Genomic DNA, 22,026 nt, shown 5'->3' with positions numbered 1-22,026 from the left:
GGTGGAAGAGGAAGCATTCAAGTACCAATTTGAAAATGCCTAAAATTAAATCACACATTTCAGTTCATTTAAAACAAATAGTAGACGAGTTTGGTGATAGTCTGTTTTCTACTGATGGAAGCATACTAGGTATATTGTAAGTTGTGCCAAACCAAAGTGTCGGCTGAAAGAAGGTTTACTGTGATGCAGCATATATCATGAGAAGCGTGTGCGTGCTGTTGAGCATTCATCAATGAAAGCTGCAGTTCAGTGCTTGTTACCTACTGTTGCTTCGACATCCACCAAGTCCTCACACTTTAGTAAGTAGTTTAGCATTGTGTTAGTGTCACCAGTTAAACTTCTAATCCAAAATTACGTGCATTTTTGAAAAAACACACAAACCAAGAAATACCAGAATTATTTACCACAGTGCTATGAAGAAACATTAAATGAAATAAGGTTCAGTCCTTGTGGGAAGAAGCTGTGGGTTTCTATAGATGAGACATCTGATGCTGTGACGTTGTGATTCGAACATTGGAATTGGATAGACCAGGTAAGATATTTCTATAGAATGCTGTAAAGTTAAAAACCGAGGCGAGTTGGCCGTGCGGTTAGGGGCGCACAGCTGTGAGCTTGCATCCAGGAGATAGTGGGTTCGAACTCCACTGTCGGCAGCCCTGAAGATGGTTTTCTGTGGTTTCCCATTTCACACCAAGCAAATGCTGGAGATGTACCTTAATTAAGGCTACGGTAGCTTCCTTCCCACTTCTATCCCTTTCCTATCCCATCGTTGCCCTAAGACCTATCTGTGTGACGTAAAGCAACTAGCAAAAAACAAAACAAAAAAAACCACAAAGTGTTAAAAGGCCAATTACTCGATGATCTCCAAATTGTTTGACAGTACTATGTTTTTCCTGTTCCCTGCTGGCATAAAACATGATAATGTGCTTTTATTTTTAAGTGACACAGCACTATATGTGGTACAAGCAGGTAAGGTAATTCATTGCAGGCACTTGTTGACAACTATCACTTCACTGGAAAAGAAAGGTGAGGCAATGGTAGATCCCATTTCACTAATTAAACAGCTTGAGTCTGGTATTAACAACACTCGTGGTGAAATTGCTACAGCTTTTGCATTTAAACTGAAAAAAAAAAAAAAAATTGCTGAAGAAAAATACCATATATAAAACTTTGTGTCAAATCTCAGACATACTCTGTGGCAAAAACAAGTATGGGATTGAGGAAGATTTAACAGCCAAGAATCTTCCTCACTTCAAGTATGCTCCAATCACATCAGCTGATGCAAACCACTGCTTTTTGAGGTATAAAAACTTGTTGGCAGATAATGGCAGGTCCTTCACTTTCCAGAACTTGAAAATGGCATGTGTAGTTCAGGACAACTCATACTAAGGTGAATTAAAGGAACATATAATTAAGTAGTCTTTTTCTTATTCTTTCGAGTCTTTGTTGTTAAGAACTGGATGACTGAATATATCTCACAAGCAGCTGACTGCTCGATTGTCTTAACAAGTTCCATCGCACACTACAACGCAACAACACAGTACCAACTTGACAACAAGCATGTGTTTGCGTTCAAGGAATGCTGGGAGTCAGTGCGCACGCCCAAATGAATGAACGCATTTGATAGACAGCCGTGTCAGTATTCATCTTCCTGACAATTGCCCACAACATGGAGTCCCTGCCTGGAGATCCAAATGGGGGACTATTTTGCCTCTAGATTATTTTACTCAGGAAACAGCCATTATCAGTACATCATTCAATAGTGTATGTTCAGTTAGGCTTTTTTTTTTTTTTTTTTTTGAGGGGAGAATGGTAGGGGTAAACCAAGGCATGAATAAGGGCCGATGACCTAAAGGTTAGTCCCCTTTAAACAACAAGCATCATCATCATCAGCAAGGAACAAGCAAGCATGAATATGACAAAGAGATTAGAGTAAATGCAGGGTCCAACTCATTGGCTGAATTGTCATCATTGAGGCCTTCGGTTCAGAGGGTCCCGGGTTTGATTCCCGGCTGGATCGGGAATTTTAATCGCATCTGATTAATTCTTCTGGCCCGGTGACTGGGTGTTTGTGTTTGTCCCAACATTTTCCTCTTCATATTCAGACAACACACTACACTACCAACCACCACACAAACACGCAATAGTAATTATGTCCCTCCATATAGGGTTGGTGTCAGGAAGGACATCCGGTCATAAAAACATGGCCAAATCCACACGTGCTACACAGTTCGCACCCGTGACCCCACAGATGTGCGAAAAGCGGAGGAAGAACAAGATTAGAGTAAATGCAGGATTTAGTAGTTACGTTGAAATGAAAAGGTTAGAACAGGATAGGGTGGCATGGAGAGCTGCATCAAACCAGTCTAAGGACTAATGACCCAGGCAACAACAACAATTGATCCTTAATTTAAAAATAGCCTTCATATGTATGTATGTATGCATGTATGTATTGTATGAGGAATTCCTGTACTTAGTTATTTTGGAGAGCATGGATTTATGCAAGGTGTGTACCATTCATGCCTGGAATGCGTACAGAGGGAGAGGTTTTTGAAATAAACTTTTTAATTGAACTATTTATTCATAAAAGAAGACAAGTTGTATATCACCTTTAATATAGTTGGAGTTAGAAAAGAGGAGTGAATGTCCATTGTGTTGTGGCAGGTGATGTCCTTTGCTGCTGGTACTCCTTCCTTACACTATAGTTCAGCTCTCTGTACCATGGAACCACGTGAATTCCCATGACGACTAGAAGTTCTGGAAGTTCTGGAAATTCTGGCAGATCATAGACGGTCTGGGAGTCTAAGTTTCCGGGTTCACTCATTCAGTATGATTGTGTACACTCGACTGATTATTGGTGCAGTCTGAAATTAAATTGAATTGTTTGAATGGTTCCCATGAACGGAGTAAAGAAATGTAATTACTGTGTATAATGTCAATAGAATTGAGGAATGAGATAATTTGCCATTGTTTTCCTCACAATCATTATGTACAATGAAAAAAATCAGAAATGCAAATTAAGACAAAGGAATAATAAAATTAACAAGTATTCCTTTGTGGAGAAGTGTAAGGATAGAGAGTATAAGAGAACCATGAGTTATCAAAGTATAAGGAGGGTAAACAAAAAAGGATGCAACATTAGAAGGTGATATTCATTCTTAAGAGAAACAGTTAATAAACATGATTCCTAAACCACATACCTTAAGAGATAGATGCACTTATCCAGTATCGCTATAAGAGATGCTTCTACCTTACATGTGAGGAAAACATTCTCACTTTTCTTTGAAACACTCTTCATTAGTCATAAATGTGCACTGTATGTTGGTGCTTATACTGCAATCAGTGATGGGGCCTGCATTCACCAAGGCCTTCAAATGCCTCCATAACCAAAAGTCTAAGAACCAGTTGCATAAAAGGTTAATCCAAGTTCAAGCAATGAAATAAACAGTAGAATTTTGGTTATATAAAAACATATCCAAGATCATTTCAGCTTGATCTAAGGTCAAATTTAACCATGAATTCTCTAAGGTTAACATGTATGCCAGAAGCTACACATTACTTGTACGTACCTTTAAAATAAGAGTAAAATAGTGAATGGTGATACTTGTAATTTTATGTGAAGAAGTACTAGTATGGGTATTTCACACCATAATTATTCACTTCTGTATTCTATATTTATAACACTGTGAAGAGCACAATATATGCATTTGTTATTGTAGGATTGGTAGGTTATAATTATTTTTATATTTCATACTACTCTGATGTTTCGTATGAAAATAAAGATTTCGAATTTTGGTGGGTTCCTCATATATTTTAACATAGAAAGAATCCCCTCAATGAACTTAATGATAGAGAATTTAAAATGAGATTTTGATTATCGAAACCTATAGTAGAGAAATGGATACAAAGGCTACGTCCACAGCTAAGACATAAACTGAACCCAAAGTTTACTGTTCTTCTACTTTGCAGTTCTATGCAACAAGGAGTTTCATTTCTACTTCCAAATTCAGAATCTTCATTTTTATAGCATGTTCATTTCCCAAGCACTTGAATCTGTTCTTGTGAAATACTTCCCTAATGTTTTCCTTCCTCTTTTGAGGTGGTGATCTTGATGGATGTGGATCAGAACTGTAATCTTCAACCTCTGCTATGCTTCCTGCTTCTTCACTCTCCTCTCTCACTGGTTATGTAAATAAATTGTATTCTGAGGCTGGAGTCACAATTTCAGTGATTACTTGTGAATGAAAGTCTATGTCATCACCCATATTACATGCAATTCAAAGAAACTGCAGCTCAAGTGACACAATTAGTTTCTGCCTGCTTTTATCCAAAAAAGGAGGCATATACTTACATCCCTCCTGCTTGTACATTTGAATTTTGTAATGTGCATTTGTTTTCTTTATATGCTTCTTTGTATTTTCATGACACAATTTGAGACACTTCCATTTTCTTTCCAAGCATCCTCTTTTCTCTTATTAATGACTATATCAGTTTTCTCATTCTCAGCTACTATTTTATGTTTGATAACAAGATCGATTAATATCTCTGTCTTCTTTTTTAAAACTGACTGTACACAATCTCTTCTTTTCTTCACCATCCATTAGTGTTTTAGTTTATGCAACAGTATATAACTGAGATATACAAGAACCAAAAGAATATCAAGGACTGGCATTTGATGTAATATCATTGCTCTTTTGCTTCACATTTCCATCCTGCCTGATGCTCTTGTCAAATGTCTTTCTTGATCTTAGGTCAGCACTAGTATAATGGTTAGAGCTTTCCTCAGAGGCCCAGGATCGATTCCCAGTCCTGCCAGAACTGTAAGATTTGCAGGAGAGCTGTATGGTACACACAGCTCACCTCTATGGGGGGTGTGCCTAAAAAGAGATGCGCCACCTCAAGATGAGAACACAAATTTACATCTTAGCACTAAACTGAATACACATGATCTAAGATTAAAGTTATACAATGCTCATCTATCTGTACATATAAATCAAAATGTCCGTCCTTCCATCTATTCTGTATACAAATCCATACCGTTCCACCAATCTGGACCAAATTTTGTATACTTACCTTTTAGGACCCTGCAGCTAAAATTATGTACAAGAAATTTTAACAGTCATCTCAATTCCCTAGATTTGTGCCCTTTGGCTCCTTAATATAGGTCGTATGTATGTTAAGTACTAAATGTAGGCGAAATATATATTGTACAAGGACGAGACAAAGCTCATTTTAAGCCTCACGACGCAAAGAACAAAACTCAGTAAGGTTTTAAGGCCCTAAAACTAACCATTGTGGAGATATTGGCACCACGCTTTACCTGGTCAATGATTCGGATAAAGAAACGACTGGCCGTAACCATGGCAACGACAGCTCAAGGATTCTACAGTAGTGAAATGGATGTATGTTCCAGCATAACTGTCAATTAAACTTTGTTCGCATATGACTTACTATCTGAAAAAGAAATACTGTGTGGGTAAGACACCTATAGCACTCCTCTGGACGGGAATGGAATGAGGATGAATTATAAAAATAATAGAAAACAACCAATATTAAGGTAGAATCCATAGTTTTTGGTGTAGTTGAGGTGAATAGTGACCCTCCAGACATTGTTTAAGTCCAAGTTCAGCCCCATCAGCATGGGAGTGAGAAAGGGTGTAAATGAAAATGTTCCAAATTACCGAGATTGCAAATGGATGTGTATATGTTCCAGCATCCAGCATAGCTCTCAACCAAACTTGGTAAATATATGACTTACTATCTATATATATATATGATATACACCCCCTAGCACCCATAGGGGAGGTTGTGAAACTTAAAAAAATACTGAAAATGATCGATATTAGTGTCGAATGCAGATTTCGGAGTTGCCGGAATGAACAGTGACACTCTGGATGCCGTTTAAGTCATAATTCAGTCCTAGTCGGAATGGAGCTTGAGAAGGGGTGAATGAGAATGTCCAAAATGACCAAGATTATGGTTGTATGTGTATGACTAACTATTTGGCAAAAGTACTATGGGGTAAGATACCACTAGCAGCTCTGAGGAGGGGGAGGGGAGAAAGAGGTGACTTATAAAAATAATAGAAAATGACCCATATTAATATAGAATCCTAGTTGTTGGGGTCGCTGAGATGAATAGTGACATTCTGGATGTCATTTCAGTCCCATTTCAGCCCCTGTCAGCATGGGGTGTGGGAAGGGGTGAAAATTAAAATGCACAAAATCACCGAGGTTATGCATGTATGCATGTTACACCCCTAGGGAAAGGAATGACATGTAAAAATAATCGAAAACAACTGATATTAGTGTTGAATCCACAGTTTTCAGGGTCCCTGAGATGAAATGTGGCACTCTGGATGCCGTTTAAGTCGAAGTTCAGCCTCCATTGGCGTGGTGGTTTAGAAGGGGGTGAAAAAGAATATGTGCAAAATGAGAGAGGAGAGAAGAATGTTGATTCTATCATCTTCGTGATGCTTAAACTGATTGGTGACAGTCTCAGTGACAGTTGGAATCATGTACATCATGTGTATAGCGCAAAGCCTCAATATATATAGTTATAACTTACTTTTATTAGTTGCTTGAAAGGATGAACTACTTCCTAGAATATCTGGTGTACCACAAGGATACTTTAACACAAAACTAAATAATCTCAAATTAAAACTTAAAATTATACACAGAACAATATTGCTAAATCTATAAAAGAGGCAACTAATATAGTAGGATTCAATAATGGTGTTGAGGCAAAACTTGGAGCAGCTGGAAAGAAAGCTTTGTTAGTGCACATTCCCTAAATGTTGTATTACATGTTACTTTGAAAGATATATCTGAATGTTGAATTACATTGGGATATGCTGAAAGATTTTGTAAATATAATGTCTCTCATATAAACCCAGACTAATCGCACGGTGTTTGTACACTGCGCTACGGCAGTCGCCTCAGCCAAACTTACATTGCACGCGGCCACCCTGCTTTAAGCTTGTGTGCAATCTTATATGAAGTGTCGCCTCACTCTAATGTTTCTCATTTCATTCATAATGTTTTCTTTCATTTCCTCCAATGCGTGAGTATTTGTTTGAGACCCTTTTGCTTTCAGTTTATCCCACAAGTAAAATCACACACTGTTAGATCTGGAGAACGAGGGGGAAATAGACCAGCACTGAGTGAGTGAGTGAGTGAGTGAGTGAGTGAGTGAGTGAGTGAGTGAGTGAGTGAGTGAGTGAGTGAGTGAGTGAGTGAGTGAGTGAGTGAGTGAGTGAGTGAGTGAGTGAGTGAGTGAGTGAGTGAGTGAGTGAGTGAGTGAGTGAGTGAGTGAGTGAGTGAGTGAGTGAGTGAGTGAGTGAGTGAGTGAGTGAGTGAGTGAGTGAGTGAGTGAGTGAGTGAGTGAGTGAGTGAGTGAGTGAGTGAGTGAGTGAGTGAGTGAGTGAGTGAGTGAGTGAGTGAGTGAGTGAGTGAGTGAGTGAGTGAGTGAGTGAGTGAGTGAGTGAGTGAGTGAGTGAGTGAGTGAGTGAGTGAGTGAGTGAGTGAGTGAGTGAGTGAGTGAGTGAGTGAGTGAGTGAGTGAGTGAGTGAGTGAGTGAGTGAGTGAGTGAGTGAGTGAGTGAGTGAGTGAGTGAGTGAGTGAGTGAGTGAGTGAGTGAGTGAGTGAGTGAGTGAGTGAGTGAGTGAGTGAGTGAGTGAGTGAGTGAGTGAGTGAGTGAGTGAGTGAGTGAGTGAGTGAGTGAGTGAGTGAGTGAGTGAGTGAGTGAGTGAGTGAGTGAGTGAGTGAGTGAGTGAGTGAGTGAGTGAGTGAGTGAGTGAGTGAGTGAGTGAGTGAGTGAGTGAGTGAGTGAGTGAGTGAGTGAGTGAGTGAGTGAGTGAGTGAGTGAGTGAGTGAGTGAGTGAGTGAGTGAGTGAGTGAGTGAGTGAGTGAGTGAGTGAGTGAGTGAGTGAGTGAGTGAGTGAGTGAGTGAGTGAGTGAGTGAGTGAGTGAGTGAGTGAGTGAGTGAGTGAGTGAGTGAGTGAGTGAGTGAGTGAGTGAGTGAGTGAGTGAGTGAGTGAGTGAGTGAGTGAGTGAGTGAGTGAGTGAGTGAGTGAGTGAGTGAGTGAGTGAGTGAGTGAGTGAGTGAGTGAGTGAGTGAGTGAGTGAGTGAGTGAGTGAGTGAGTGAGTGAGTGAGTGAGTGAGTGAGTGAGTGAGTGAGTGAGTGAGTGAGTGAGTGAGTGAGTGAGTGAGTGAGTGAGTGAGTGAGTGAGTGAGTGAGTGAGTGAGTGAGTGAGTGAGTGAGTGAGTGAGTGAGTGAGTGAGTGAGTGAGTGAGTGAGTGAGTGAGTGAGTGAGTGAGTGAGTGAGTGAGTGAGTGAGTGAGTGAGTGAGTGAGTGAGTGAGTGAGTGAGTGAGTGAGTGAGTGAGTGAGTGAGTGAGTGAGTGAGTGAGTGAGTGAGTGAGTGAGTGAGTGAGTGAGTGAGTGAGTGAGTGAGTGAGTGAGTGAGTGAGTGAGTGAGTGAGTGAGTGAGTGAGTGAGTGAGTGAGTGAGTGAGTGAGTGAGTGAGTGAGTGAGTGAGTGAGTGAGTGAGTGAGTGAGTGAGTGAGTGAGTGAGTGAGTGAGTGAGTGAGTGAGTGAGTGAGTGAGTGAGTGAGTGAGTGAGTGAGTGAGTGAGTGAGTGAGTGAGTGAGTGAGTGAGTGAGTGAGTGAGTGAGTGAGTGAGTGAGTGAGTGAGTGAGTGAGTGAGTGAGTGAGTGAGTGAGTGAGTGAGTGAGTGAGTGAGTGAGTGAGTGAGTGAGTGAGTGAGTGAGTGAGTGAGTGAGTGAGTGAGTGAGTGAGTGAGTGAGTGAGTGAGTGAGTGAGTGAGTGAGTGAGTGAGTGAGTGAGTGAGTGAGTGAGTGAGTGAGTGAGTGAGTGAGTGAGTGAGTGAGTGAGTGAGTGAGTGAGTGAGTGAGTGAGTGAGTGAGTGAGTGAGTGAGTGAGTGAGTGAGTGAGTGAGTGAGTGAGTGAGTGAGTGAGTGAGTGAGTGAGTGAGTGAGTGAGTGAGTGAGTGAGTGAGTGAGTGAGTGAGTGAGTGAGTGAGTGAGTGAGTGAGTGAGTGAGTGAGTGAGTGAGTGAGTGAGTGAGTGAGTGAGTGAGTGAGTGAGTGAGTGAGTGAGTGAGTGAGTGAGTGAGTGAGTGAGTGAGTGAGTGAGTGAGTGAGTGAGTGAGTGAGTGAGTGAGTGAGTGAGTGAGTGAGTGAGTGAGTGAGTGAGTGAGTGAGTGAGTGAGTGAGTGAGTGAGTGAGTGAGTGAGTGAGTGAGTGAGTGAGTGAGTGAGTGAGTGAGTGAGTGAGTGAGTGAGTGAGTGAGTGAGTGAGTGAGTGAGTGAGTGAGTGAGTGAGTGAGTGAGTGAGTGAGTGAGTGAGTGAGTGAGTGAGTGAGTGAGTGAGTGAGTGAGTGAGTGAGTGAGTGAGTGAGTGAGTGAGTGAGTGAGTGAGTGAGTGAGTGAGTGAGTGAGTGAGTGAGTGAGTGAGTGAGTGAGTGAGTGAGTGAGTGAGTGAGTGAGTGAGTGAGTGAGTGAGTGAGTGAGTGAGTGAGTGAGTGAGTGAGTGAGTGAGTGAGTGAGTGAGTGAGTGAGTGAGTGAGTGAGTGAGTGAGTGAGTGAGTGAGTGAGTGAGTGAGTGAGTGAGTGAGTGAGTGAGTGAGTGAGTGAGTGAGTGAGTGAGTGAGTGAGTGAGTGAGTGAGTGAGTGAGTGAGTGAGTGAGTGAGTGAGTGAGTGAGTGAGTGAGTGAGTGAGTGAGTGAGTGAGTGAGTGAGTGAGTGAGTGAGTGAGTGAGTGAGTGAGTGAGTGAGTGAGTGAGTGAGTGAGTGAGTGAGTGAGTGAGTGAGTGAGTGAGTGAGTGAGTGAGTGAGTGAGTGAGTGAGTGAGTGAGTGAGTGAGTGAGTGAGTGAGTGAGTGAGTGAGTGAGTGAGTGAGTGAGTGAGTGAGTGAGTGAGTGAGTGAGTGAGTGAGTGAGTGAGTGAGTGAGTGAGTGAGTGAGTGAGTGAGTGAGTGAGTGAGTGAGTGAGTGAGTGAGTGAGTGAGTGAGTGAGTGAGTGAGTGAGTGAGTGAGTGAGTGAGTGAGTGAGTGAGTGAGTGAGTGAGTGAGTGAGTGAGTGAGTGAGTGAGTGAGTGAGTGAGTGAGTGAGTGAGTGAGTGAGTGACATTATTCAACTTAACGACTCAGAAAACTGTGGAATGTACATTAATATTTGTCGTTGTCTATTACTTTGAATAATTCTTGACTTTTATTGAGAGCAAGGTTGAGAATCCTTTTGGTGAGCCTGTCATGGGTCATTCTGAGAATGTGGCCGTAGAACTTTAATCGCCTTTTCCGGATGGTGTCGGTGATCTTTTCAGAATGCTGATAGAGCTACCGAGACTTCCGTTTTATCCATATTCCCTCTGAGTAGACTGGACCAAAGATTTTCCTCAATATTTTCCTCTCCTCTTTCTCTATGTCTTTAATAAGTGACCTGCCTCCAATGATCAAGGTTTCCGAGGCGTAAAATGCTTCAGGTTTGATAACTGAGTTGCAATGTCTTAATTCTGCGTTCCTGGATATTGATTTTTTGTTATATCTGTTCCAGATGAGTCTATAGACCTTCTGTAATTTTGAGACCCTTTCCTTATTTGTTTCGCGATTATTATTATTATTATTATTATTATTATTATTATTATTATTATTATTATTATTATTATTATTATTATTATTATTGACGCGAAGGAATACGGAGCTTGTCAAAACAATTAACGCGTATTCTATATGTTACTCATTGTAGGCAGAAAAGAAAGCATCGTTCGGTTATTAGGCAAAACTTTTTGACTTCATCTCAGAATATTTTATTGGATTTTACAATAAGCTATTTGCTTTACGTCGCACCGACACAGATATGTCTTACGGCGACGATGGGATAGGAAAGGCCTAGGAATTGGAAGGAAGCGGCCGTGGCCTAAATTAAGGTACAGCCCCGGCATTTGCCTGGTGTGAAAATGGGAAACCACGGAAAACCATCTTCAGGGCTGCCGACAGTGGGGCTCGAACCCACTATCTCCTGATTACTGGATACTGGCCGCACTTAAGCGACTGCAGCTATCGAGCTCGGTTTTTGCAATAAGAACGGCTCTATTCGATGAATAACATCTGCCAGAAAGAACTTCATTCAGACACACTACAGTTGCTTTTTGTTCAATGCTTTACTTTTTTATAGACTACCGGTACCGTTCTTCAGGCTATGCGAAAATTACCTTCGGCCTTCAACAGCGTTCAATGTGCTGTAAGGGGCTGTTTCCTTCTCCCTTCCCTTTCGCGCACTGTAAACATTAGGTCTCGCCAGTAGAGGCATCTCATAACTAAAGATGAGATTTTGCTATTTTATTCCTGTATTCGGAAACGTAGACTTTTAAGATATAAATCCGTTTTGTGCTATTGTTAGCAAGAATGTATTGGTTTTATTGTGCCTATACATGCCTATTTCAGGGATTCATGGCTATTTGGAGTATAATTGCCTTTTTAATGCCTTTTGGCAGTTTTTTAAAGTATCCGATTTTCTCTCATTACATTATATTCTAGCTGGTGTGTTTGACAGTATTATTTTCTCGTTTCTCAACATCTGTTTACCCCACTAACAATAAGGAGAATTCCCAGATGTCTACAAGAATAGCACTTGGGGAATTAATTCGACCACGAAGCCTTTCAACCCTCTCCCCGCGTTAAGATGATAAACGGTGCGAGAAACTATCAACGTCGAACTACCTACGTTGTACGCATCCATATTACCTCCCTCTCGTTGTAAATTGCTGGACGCTTTATCCAGAGATCGTATTGCGATGTGCTTTGAAGAAATGATGATGATTGTTATTTAAAGGGGTCTAACATCTAGGTTATCGGCCCCTTTAAGAAAGTATGTTTAACAATCCCTAAAGTAAAATCTTCCAAGTCCTACTGGCTGAAGCAGTGGATCACTAGAGATCCCAACTTTCCTACCGATCGAAGGGTAGTCTTCTGCCAAGCTTGAAGTAAGGAAGTCCCTTCTTTCTCTTCGTGAGGACTACGATCATATTTCGTTATAGCACTTATAGACTGTATTGTGGCAAGTTGTTTTGTTGTAACGCTATATAATTGAGGCCATGGACGACGAGGATGTTGCCTGTATAAGAGAAGCCAAGAAAGTCATGTCCTGCCCATCGGTTCAATCAGATGTGGCGTGCCTGAAGGCAACTTCAGTAAGCTGCAGGGAGTCATCACTAGGGCCCGGATTTTTAGGTTTTAAACTATTTTATTCCTTGCTAGTTAAATGCAGTATTTTAACTTACTTATCCATTTCATTACCATTGGAGTAAATTACTCGAATCTTATAAAACCTAAAAATAACTAAATAAGACGTTAAAACCTAAAAAAAACTAAATGGGCTATTCAAGACAGTATTACGTTATTTTGAAATAGAAGTACCAGATATTAATGAAATTGAATGATTTTGTTTTAAATAAACATTATGCACGACTTTTCGAAATGACTTCATGGTTTGGAACTGGAAGTAGTTTGTAAGTATAACTAGTGCGAGCGAAACAACGTGATACGATACTATTCCACTAGGGTACAGCACAAATCAAGAGACAACCCCCTGACGTTCACTGACCTGTATCTATCAGGTTCAAGCCCGCCTAACTTGCCAGCTTCAGTGCATCTCTCATTGTGTACGGTCGACTACCGCCAGCTACGGCTGTTTAGCTCTATACACAGTATTATGCAACAGACTAAAATTAATTTTCCGTATAAATCAAGTTATTATTGAAGGCAGTTTAAGAAGCTTACCTGTCTCAGAAATAGCGATGCCTAAAGACAAACCATCATTTGCTTTACGTCGCACCGACGCAGATATGTCTTATGGCGACGATGGGATAGGAAAGGCCTAGGAATGGGAAGGAAGCGGCCGTGGCCTTAATTAAGGTACAGCCCCAGCATTTGCCTGGTGTGAAAATGGGAAACCACGGAAAACTATCTTCAGGGCTGCCGACAGTGGGGTTCGAACCCACTATCTCCCGATTACTGGATACTGGCCGCACTTAAGCGACTGCAAAAAAAGAGTTTGAATGAATAGTATAACTTTAGTAATGATTGAAATGATCATTACAAACTATTTCAGGAGGATAAAAAACTAACAAAAACTATTTTGAGCTATTAAAAAACTAAAACGTGGTTTTTAAGAACCTAAAAATCCGGGCCCTAGTCATCACAGAGTTGGAGAGAAGTAGCATGCTCATGGAGTCAATTAGGATTGTGGGGGAAGTTAAGGGAAGTCTTGAGCAAGCATCTGTGACAGTAGCAGCTATCAGAGAAAAGTATGATAGGGTCCTGCACCGAAATCCAGAGTGAAAAGTTAGTAAAAGTACTATTTCATGTGACGTGATATTGAGAGATACTTCTCACAATACAGACATTATTAAATAGAAGAAGCACTATTGTTACCTGAAAATACTTTTTTTTAATCTGCTTTACGTCACAGCGACACAGATAGGTCTTATGGCCACGATGGGATAGGGAAGGGCTAGGGATGGAAAGAAAGCGGCAGTGGCCTTAATTAACGTACAGCTCATAAAGGGGCATAGTTCTCGCCCTGGGACTCTCAGGTATTCGCCCTAAAAAAAGTAATTCCAGTATCCAGTAATCGGGAGATAGGGGGTTCGAGCCCCACTGTCGGCAGCCCTGAAGGCCACGGCCGGTTTCTTTCAATCCCTAGGCCTTTCCTGTCCCATCGTTGCCATAAGACATATCTGTGTCGGTGCGACGTAAAGCAAATAGAAAAAAAAGTAATTTGCCTGGTGTTAAAATGGAAAACCATCCTCTGGGTTGCCGACAGTAGGGTTCGAACCCACTATCTCCCGAATGCAAGCTGATAGCTACGTGACCCAAACTGCTCAGCCACTTGCACGGTCCTGAAAGTACTGAAAATTTGTTAGTTATAAATTCATTCCATCATTGAGTACTGACTGACTCCTTGACTGAATAGTCAGCGTTAAGCCCTTCGGTTCAGAGGGTCCCGGGTTCGATTCCCGGCCGGGCCGGGGATTTTAACCTTAATTGGTTAATTCCAACGGGGGCTGGGTGTATGTGTTGTATTCATAATCATTTCATCCTCATCACGACGCGCAGGTCGCCTACAGGCATCAAATAGAAAGACCTGCACCTGGCGAGCCGAACCCGTCTTGGGATATCCCGGCACTAAAAGCCATACGACATTTCATACCTGTGTCAATGACCTTGGCAAAAGTAAATAAATAAATAAATAAATAAATAAATAAATAAATGCACCCCTGATACCCACTACCTGCTGTGGCTCTGTACAAATTGATTAGCCGGGTCGAACGACATTTTGTGCGTGTGACCGTTAATAATTCTGTTAATAATTAAAGAGACCGGGCGAGTTGGCCGTGCGCGTAGAGGCGCGCGGCTGTGAGCTTGCATCCGGGAGATAGTAGGTTCGAATCCCACTATCGGCAGCCCTGAAAATGGTTTTCCGTGGTTTCCCATTTTCACACCAGGCAAATGCTGGGGCTGTACCTTAATTAAGGCCACGGCCGCTTCCTTCCAACTCCTAGGCCTTTCCTATCCCATCGTCGCCATAAGACCTATCTGTGTCGGCGCGACGTAAAGCCCCTAGCAAAAAAAAAAATAATTAAAGAAAATAAAGGGAAGAATTAGCTGATAAGACAATAGGCCTTGTAAAAATTGCTTTTTAAAATAATTCCTACTTTCAGCCGGCAAAAATGCAAATAAAAATGTAATATGTTCTCCAAAGAGTCCCCCTCGCCCCCCCCCCCCAATCACAGCTACTGTATAAATTCTACCGGTAACCCTACTCATAACAATACGGTACCGGTAATAAAACCTCAAGTTTTTTCCCTCTTTTCTGCTTCCTTTCGAAAATAAGTTGGGTGCACAACACGCAATCCGTGAATATGTATTTTATAAGGGAAATGAACAGCATCTTTCTCAGCATTGTACAAAGGTAGTAAATAATGTTGTTGAAATAAGAGGGGCGGACCTTATTGAAGATAGTCCGCAATTCTTCAGCATTAATTCCTTAGCACTTTTCTACATATTTTCTCGCCGCATTAGCTGAGCTTATCCAACTAATTTCGTTAAAATTGAATGGTTTTGAATATCAAGTACCGTAGATAATCGAATGTTGTATAAGTTGGCGACAGTTGAACCGCTTCTCGAGAGCGTCACACTTTCATTTTTTGTGCCGTGGTTTTTTGTGATGCAATTGTTCAAATAGTTGCCGCTACCGCCTAAAGATCGCGCATGCATGGTACTTGCTGTAACAGTCGTGCTTTCGAGTATTGGGGTGCACTAAGTATCGACGGAGTTATATCGACCTCAGCTACGGAACCAATGCGAGCTGATGTTTTTTACGGCTTTGCGTACGCCATGTTAGATGTGGGAGGGGGGACATTGCAGGCTGGAATCGGCTCAGTCAATTGTCGCTAGGCCGTAGGGCGTGTACCGCTGTAGCATGCCCCGTCATTCGCTGATGTATGCTCCTCTGTCCACCTCAGTCTGTTATGTGTTGTCAGTAGTGCAGTGCTCTGCGACACCAAGTCTACTCAAGCTGTTCGTAATACTCGCTCACTTCATATCATAGTGGCTAAAATGGTTATGAAAACACCAATTAAGTGAACTGACAATATATTTGGTGCACAGATTAAACGTTGTTAATGTGCTTCTCAAATGTCGATGACAGCAAAGATTGATTTATTTGTGAAGTGAATTTTGTTAAAGAGTGATGTTTTTAATTTTTTCCCGGGCACATTATTGAAAACATGATTTGTTCGTTCTGACTGGGAATATATAGTGCTATAGTATGGCTTAAAACTTAAAGACGACACATTACTACGATTTATCCTATAGGCCTATTGAGTAAATTATCCAAGACAGTTTTTCGATAGAAATTGTTTTAATGTTGTTGAATTTGCGAAGTCAATAATAATAATAATAATAATAATAATAATAATAATAATAATAATAATAATAATAATAATAATAATAATAATGTTACAGTCTCTTTAATATTAGTTTTATAGTCGTGTTAACGTTCCTATTTCATTGGTATCTAGTCCGAGTTAGAAGTGGAAAGTAATTCAGTATTATAATCATCCGTGCCTTTACCATGGCGTCGACATAATAATTATTATGATTGTTAATAAAATGCGCTGTGCCGTATCGTAATGTAATTTCTAGTTTGATAAAGTTTATCTGAAGTTATTATACATTTGATACACAATTTACGGGAAGGTATAAGTGTTATTGCCTCTCTTACATCATTCATGCAATGCCTTATCAAATGTGATTTTTGGACATTTAATCTTGTTATGGTGGTCGGATGCGTGTGTCGTTAAGATAATATTGCTTATTTACGGAGTGGACATTACAGTCGCCAAAGTGTCGAGGTGTTTGGCGTTGATGTTTTGCTTCCATAGCCCATTTGGACGGCGGGAGCGGGCGCAACCTGTGCCGATGGCAGAGCCAGTGCCTACCCCCGCCGTCGCTACGTCTCCAACGACGCCAGGCACTGCCGGCGGTCATAGTTCTCAAGAATGTGTGGTGGTGGTACAGGGTTCGTCGCCGCGTACCACCCCAGAACTGGACGCTGTAGCGGACGCCAATAGTGATGCTAGCATCAGCCGCGGTTCTAGCAGTAGAAGTAGCAGCTGTAGTGGAGGTAACTCTCGTAGTAACAGCTGTACGCGCTCGTCCGATAGCACCCCGCCCCTCTCCGCTTCGTCCACATCGTCAGGATCGTCGCTTTGTCAGATTTCGGCTGAATCGTCTCCTTCAGCGCCCGTCTCTGCTGCCGTCTCCGCCGCCCTCGCTCCCGCCGTGATCGCCGCTCCCGGCGTGGGACCGCGCTTTAAACTTCTGCGGGAAGGTGACATACAGGTGTGCTACCTCAACCACACACGCACCGTCGTCAGTAAGATCCTCAGTTCTAAGTTCCTGCGAAGATGGGAGTCGCACCACATCTATCTGAACGATGCCTGCATTTCTTCCAAGACGGTAAGTTCATTATTATACAAATATGTGTGCATCAAGACTGAAACAGGAAACTAGCCCCTTGACTTCTTCCGCAATTCCCCAGTTCGCTTCAAAACGATCGGAAGGTCTTTGAAGCACTGTCTTACTCCCACCCCCAACCTTTTAGACCCACCCTCTAAGTGAAAAATGTTGCTGCCAAATATCTTTCCTCCTCCACAACGACTTCAATGTGTCCTATTATCTAAAGCAGAGCGCGCGTGTTTCAGTTCTTTTTAATGTCTTTTAGGATATTACGTAACTGTGTCTAAGACTATCGTGGAAGCCCGATTTAAAAAAAATCCTTCTATAACCAGATGCCTATCTGCATAAGTGAGCAGTCAAGAGCCAGCTTGCAACAACCTGCTTCTAGAATCCAGGCGCGCACCGTTAACTGCTTTCAAGGGTGGTAAGGGACGAAAGTAAACTTTGCCCTAAAACTCGAAGCCTGTCGGGTGGGGATGTAATGGCCACGGTGACAGTATTATTCCCTGGAATAACTTTTTTTTTCTTTCAGAAAGTTGACATACTGACATGCACAACAGAGTGGTTATGTCCACTTAGGACAGGACTAAGAATGTGCATCGTTGAGAATTCCTTGTTTCGAATCCCTGCACCGAGAGCAACTACTCTGTTTTGTTTTCTTCTCTTCTCTTCTCTTCTGTTTCATTCCGGAAACTTACCTCGATTCCTGAGATAGTTTACTGGCTGAAGAATCTTGATTGTCAGCTGTTAGCACTGCTGGGCCACAGCCCTCTCCTTTCTTGAGCATTTTGTAACTGCTTTTCAATTGTACAGTACTTCGTCTATATGCTTTGTATACAGAGTGTCCGGCTTGAATGTATAAAATAAAAATTAATATTTTGAGAAGTAATAGGGATAATTATTGACGTTTTGGTTCTACAAGTAGAGAAACTCAAAATTGTTTTTGAAATGCTTTTTAACATGTCTGATACATATCCATACGCGTACTATTAGTGGTGCGACAGATCGTGAATTTGCATTCTGCTTTTCTTTAAAAAGCAAACTACCAATTTCAGGAAAGCGTCTGCCCCATTTCTTGATTGATATGTACAAGGTGATCACAAAGTCCCATTAACCTTTATGTATTACGTAGATGGTAATGAATTGTTGTGTCTTATTGTTGTGGGATCATGGCAGAGGACAACTTTGAGGTAGTGTGACTATTCGTTGCATGTGCATCGTTGAGAATTCCTTGTTTCGAATCCCTGCACCGAGACCAACTACTCTGTTTTGTTTTCTTCTCTTTCTTCATTCTTTCTTCATTAACATCAGTGTAATACATAGGGAACACGATCTATGTAATACATAGGGGGTAATGGGACTTTGTGATCACCCTGTATGTGGGAGCATCGGCACTTAGTTGCAGCCGAAAACGACGTTGTACGTACAGTACGAGCGTAAGGAACAGCTAGCGGAACACGTGTGCTGTACTGCGCAGCCGCCTGACGTTCAAAGAAGAGAGAGGGATGGGAAACAGTTAAATGCAGTTTTCGCATCTAAATGCGGCATGCGAGTAGCTATCGCAAATGTTCCATCTACAATGCTACAAGACACATGAAGAGAGGTGGAATACAGATTCGACGTCTGTCGCGCTACTAATAGTGTGCATATCGAGGTCTAATAAATATGTAAAAAGAGATTCTATTTTCTCTACTTTTAGAAACAAACTGTCAATAATCTATATATTGAAAACACTAGGCTGCTGTACATATACAGCGTCTTTAAAAGCATAAAAATTTAATGCTGTATATTTAAAAATTATTAAAGAAAATGTACATTCTGATTGGCCAAAGCGCTCGTCAATAGTTCAAGGCCGCCTGAACCGTGAGAGCGCTGAGGCATGTGGCACGATCGAAGAGATGGAAGCGGGTAAACATGCACGTGCAGTCAGACGTCTTCCTGGTCAGCTGTACTTCGGCCTTTTCCAGCCTGTATTATAGCGAGTCGCTTGGCCAAGAAGAAGCTATTCAGCACAATTTGACTCTCTTCTGTAATTTTCCCTACATTTGCTAGCTTGAATTGCTTTCGGATAAATTTAAATGTTTCCTTCTCCATGTTGTCTCTTCCTATATTTGTTACTTTGAGTGATTTTGGAGAAATTTTATCACCGATGCTGTGAACTTCTTCCATTCCGATAGTTAGCGAAGTGAGTCGATCCTGCATGTCATACTCATGTGCTAATTTTCAGTTTTGATTTGAGCGAAGTCCGCCTCTGTGGTGTAGTGGTTAGCGTGATTAGCTGCCACCCCCGGAGGCCCGGGTTCGATTCCCGGCTCTGCCACGAAATTTGAAAAGTGGTACGAGGGCTGGAACGGGGTCCACTCAGCCTCGGGAGGTCAACTGAGTAGAGGTGGGTTCGATTCCCTCCTCAGCCATCCTGGAAGTGGTTTTCCGTGGTTTCCCACTTCTCCTCCAGGCGAATGCCGGGATGGTACCTAACTTAAGGCCACGGCCGCTTCCTTCCCTCTTCCTTGCCTATCCCTTCCAATCTTCCCATCCCTCCACAAGGCCCCTGTTCAGCATAGCAGGTGAGGCCGCCTGGGCGAGGTACTGGTCATTCTCCCCAGTTTTATCCCCCGACCAAGAGTCTGAAGCTCCAGAACACTGCCCTTGAGCCGGTAGAGGTGGGATCCCTCGCTGAGTCCGAGGGAAAAGCCGAACCTGGAGGGTAAACAGATGATGATGATGATGATGATGATGATGATTTGGGCGAAATGGTAAAATCACAGCAAACCAGGAACAACTTTCAATATTGTTAATGACATCATTGACATGCTCAAACAAAACAACACAAATGTCAAAAATGTATTTTTCACCGATGGTCACTGGGGCCTTAGGAAAACGTTTAGGATATATAATGCAAAAGTGCTGCAATTTAGGGCTTACACCCCCGCGGTGTAGGGGGCAACGCGTCCGCCTGTCACCCGGCGGTCCCGGGTTCGATTCCCGGCTGGGCCAGGAGTTTTTAATTGTAAATGATTAATATCCCTGGCCTGAGGACTGGGTGTTTGTGTCGTCCTTAACGTTCCTTTCCTCAAATTCAACATTCTACACTTCCTCCATTCCAGTTACATGCAGGTTCATATTATATGGTACAAGTAGGGTCAAAAGGCCCCGAACAAATAGCATTTTTAAAACGTGGACAGGAGTAGTCGCTGTTTTGCTGACCAGTTGAACAGTGCACATTACATTCAAAATTCCTCTTAATTGAAATGAGAGTTCGTTATCTGGATGAAAATTAAATTCCAAACCAGCTGACGATATTCGATTAGCGCGGCTCATCATCATCATCATCATCATCATCATCATCATCTGTTTACCCTCCAGGTTCGGTTTTTCCCTCGGACTTAGCGAGGGATCCCGCCTCTACCGCCTCAAGGGCAATGTCCTGGAGCTTCAGACTCTTGGTCGGGGATACAACTGGGGAGTATGACCAGTACCTCGCCCAGGCGGCCTCACCTGCTATGCTGAACAGGGACCTTGTGGAGGGATGGGAAGATTGGAAGGGATAGGCAAGTAAGAGGGAAGGAAGCGGCCGTGGGCTTAAGTGAGGTACCATCCCGGCATTCGCCTGGAGGAGAAGTGGGAAACCACGGAAAACCACTTCCAGGATGGCTGAGGTGGGAATCGAACCCACCTCTACTCAGTTGACCTCCCGAGGCTGAGTGGACCCCGTTCCAGCCCTCGTACCACTTTTCAAATTTCGTGGCAGAGCCGGGAATCGAACCCGGGCCTCCGGGGGTGGCAGCTAATCAGGCTAACCACTACACCACAGAGGCGGACTAGCGCGGCTCAATATAGGATAAAGCCCCAATGGCAAATAGTCATTCATTAATGTGTGTGAATCGTCTTCTAAAATATATCATACGTAACGACATTCCATTCCTTCTGGTGGGAAGATTCTTGTTCTTGGGGAAGATTTCATAAAGGTTTTTGCCTCTTTTTCCACATGCTTGTCCGCCTCGGTGGTGTAGTATTTAGTGCGATTAACAGCCATCTCCGGAGGCCCGGCATCGATTCCCTGCTCTGCCACGAAATTTGAAAAGTGGTACGAGGACTGGAAGGAGCCTCCGTGGCTTAGGCGGCAACGCGCCGGCCTCTCACCGCTGGGTCCCGTGGTTCGAATCCCGGTCACTACATGTGAGATTTGTGCTGGACAAAGCGGAGGCGGGACAGATTTTTCTCCGGGTACTCGAATCTGGTAAATGAATTATATTTCTGTGTATATTGGAAATGCTTGACCATTTCCTCCCCACAGTTCCTACTTGTACACCTTCGTTTCGAATATGGTTATAATTTACGTCATTTATATAACTAAAGTTACTTTCAATCACTTTTGTCACTAATTTCTTTCTTTCTTTTTTTTTGTGCTAGTTGCTTTACGTCGGACCGGCACAGATAGGTCTTATTGCGACGATGGGACAGGAAAGGGCTAGGAGTGGGAAGGAAGCGGCCGTGGCCTTGATTAAGGCACAGCCCCAGCATTTGCCTGGTGTGAAAATGGGAAACCACGGAAAACCATTTTCAGGGCTGCCGACAGTGGGGTTCGAACCTACTATCTCCCGAATACTGGATACTGGCTGCACTTAAGCGACTGCAGCTGTCGAGCTCGGTGTCACTAAATTTACTTTCCCGTGACATGCATGCATTCATTAGTACAGTCAATCTTGAACCATCTTGAAATATTCTTCACCGAGCTCGATAGCTGCAGTCGCTTAAGTGAGGCCAGTATCCAGTATTCGGGAAATAGTAGGTTCGAACCCCACTGTCGGCAGCCCTGAAAATGGTTTTCCGTGGTTTCCCATTTTCACATCACGCAAATGCTGGGGCTGTACTTTAATTAAGGCCACGGCCGCTTCTTTCCCACTCCTAGCCCTTTCCTGTCCCATCGTCGCCGTAAGACCTATCTGTGTCGGTGCGACGTAAAACAACTAGCAGAGAAATA

At 42.6% G+C, this 22,026-nt stretch overlaps 1 protein-coding gene across 2 annotated transcripts in view; it reads left to right on the top strand.

Moving 5' to 3' along the window:
• Positions 1–15,471: 15,471 nt before the first annotated feature.
• The window catches only part of LOC136872601 (C-Maf-inducing protein), a 558,641-nt gene continuing 552,086 nt past the window's right edge, over positions 15,472–22,026 (top strand). For both annotated transcript variants that reach the window (XM_067146405.2, XM_067146404.2), the window contains exon 1: positions 15,472–17,042. In XM_067146405.2, the coding sequence (XP_067002506.2) occupies positions 16,449–17,042 (594 nt within the window). In that variant the 5' untranslated portion in view covers positions 15,472–16,448. The remainder of the gene's footprint in view (positions 17,043–22,026) is intronic.

This window comes from Anabrus simplex, chromosome 4, assembly GCF_040414725.1.
Source record: "Anabrus simplex isolate iqAnaSimp1 chromosome 4, ASM4041472v1, whole genome shotgun sequence".
In the NCBI taxonomy this organism is placed as follows: domain Eukaryota; kingdom Metazoa; phylum Arthropoda; class Insecta; order Orthoptera; family Tettigoniidae; genus Anabrus; species Anabrus simplex.
Note: the sequence above shows the minus strand (reverse complement) of the source record. Positions and strands in the feature narration are given on the sequence as shown.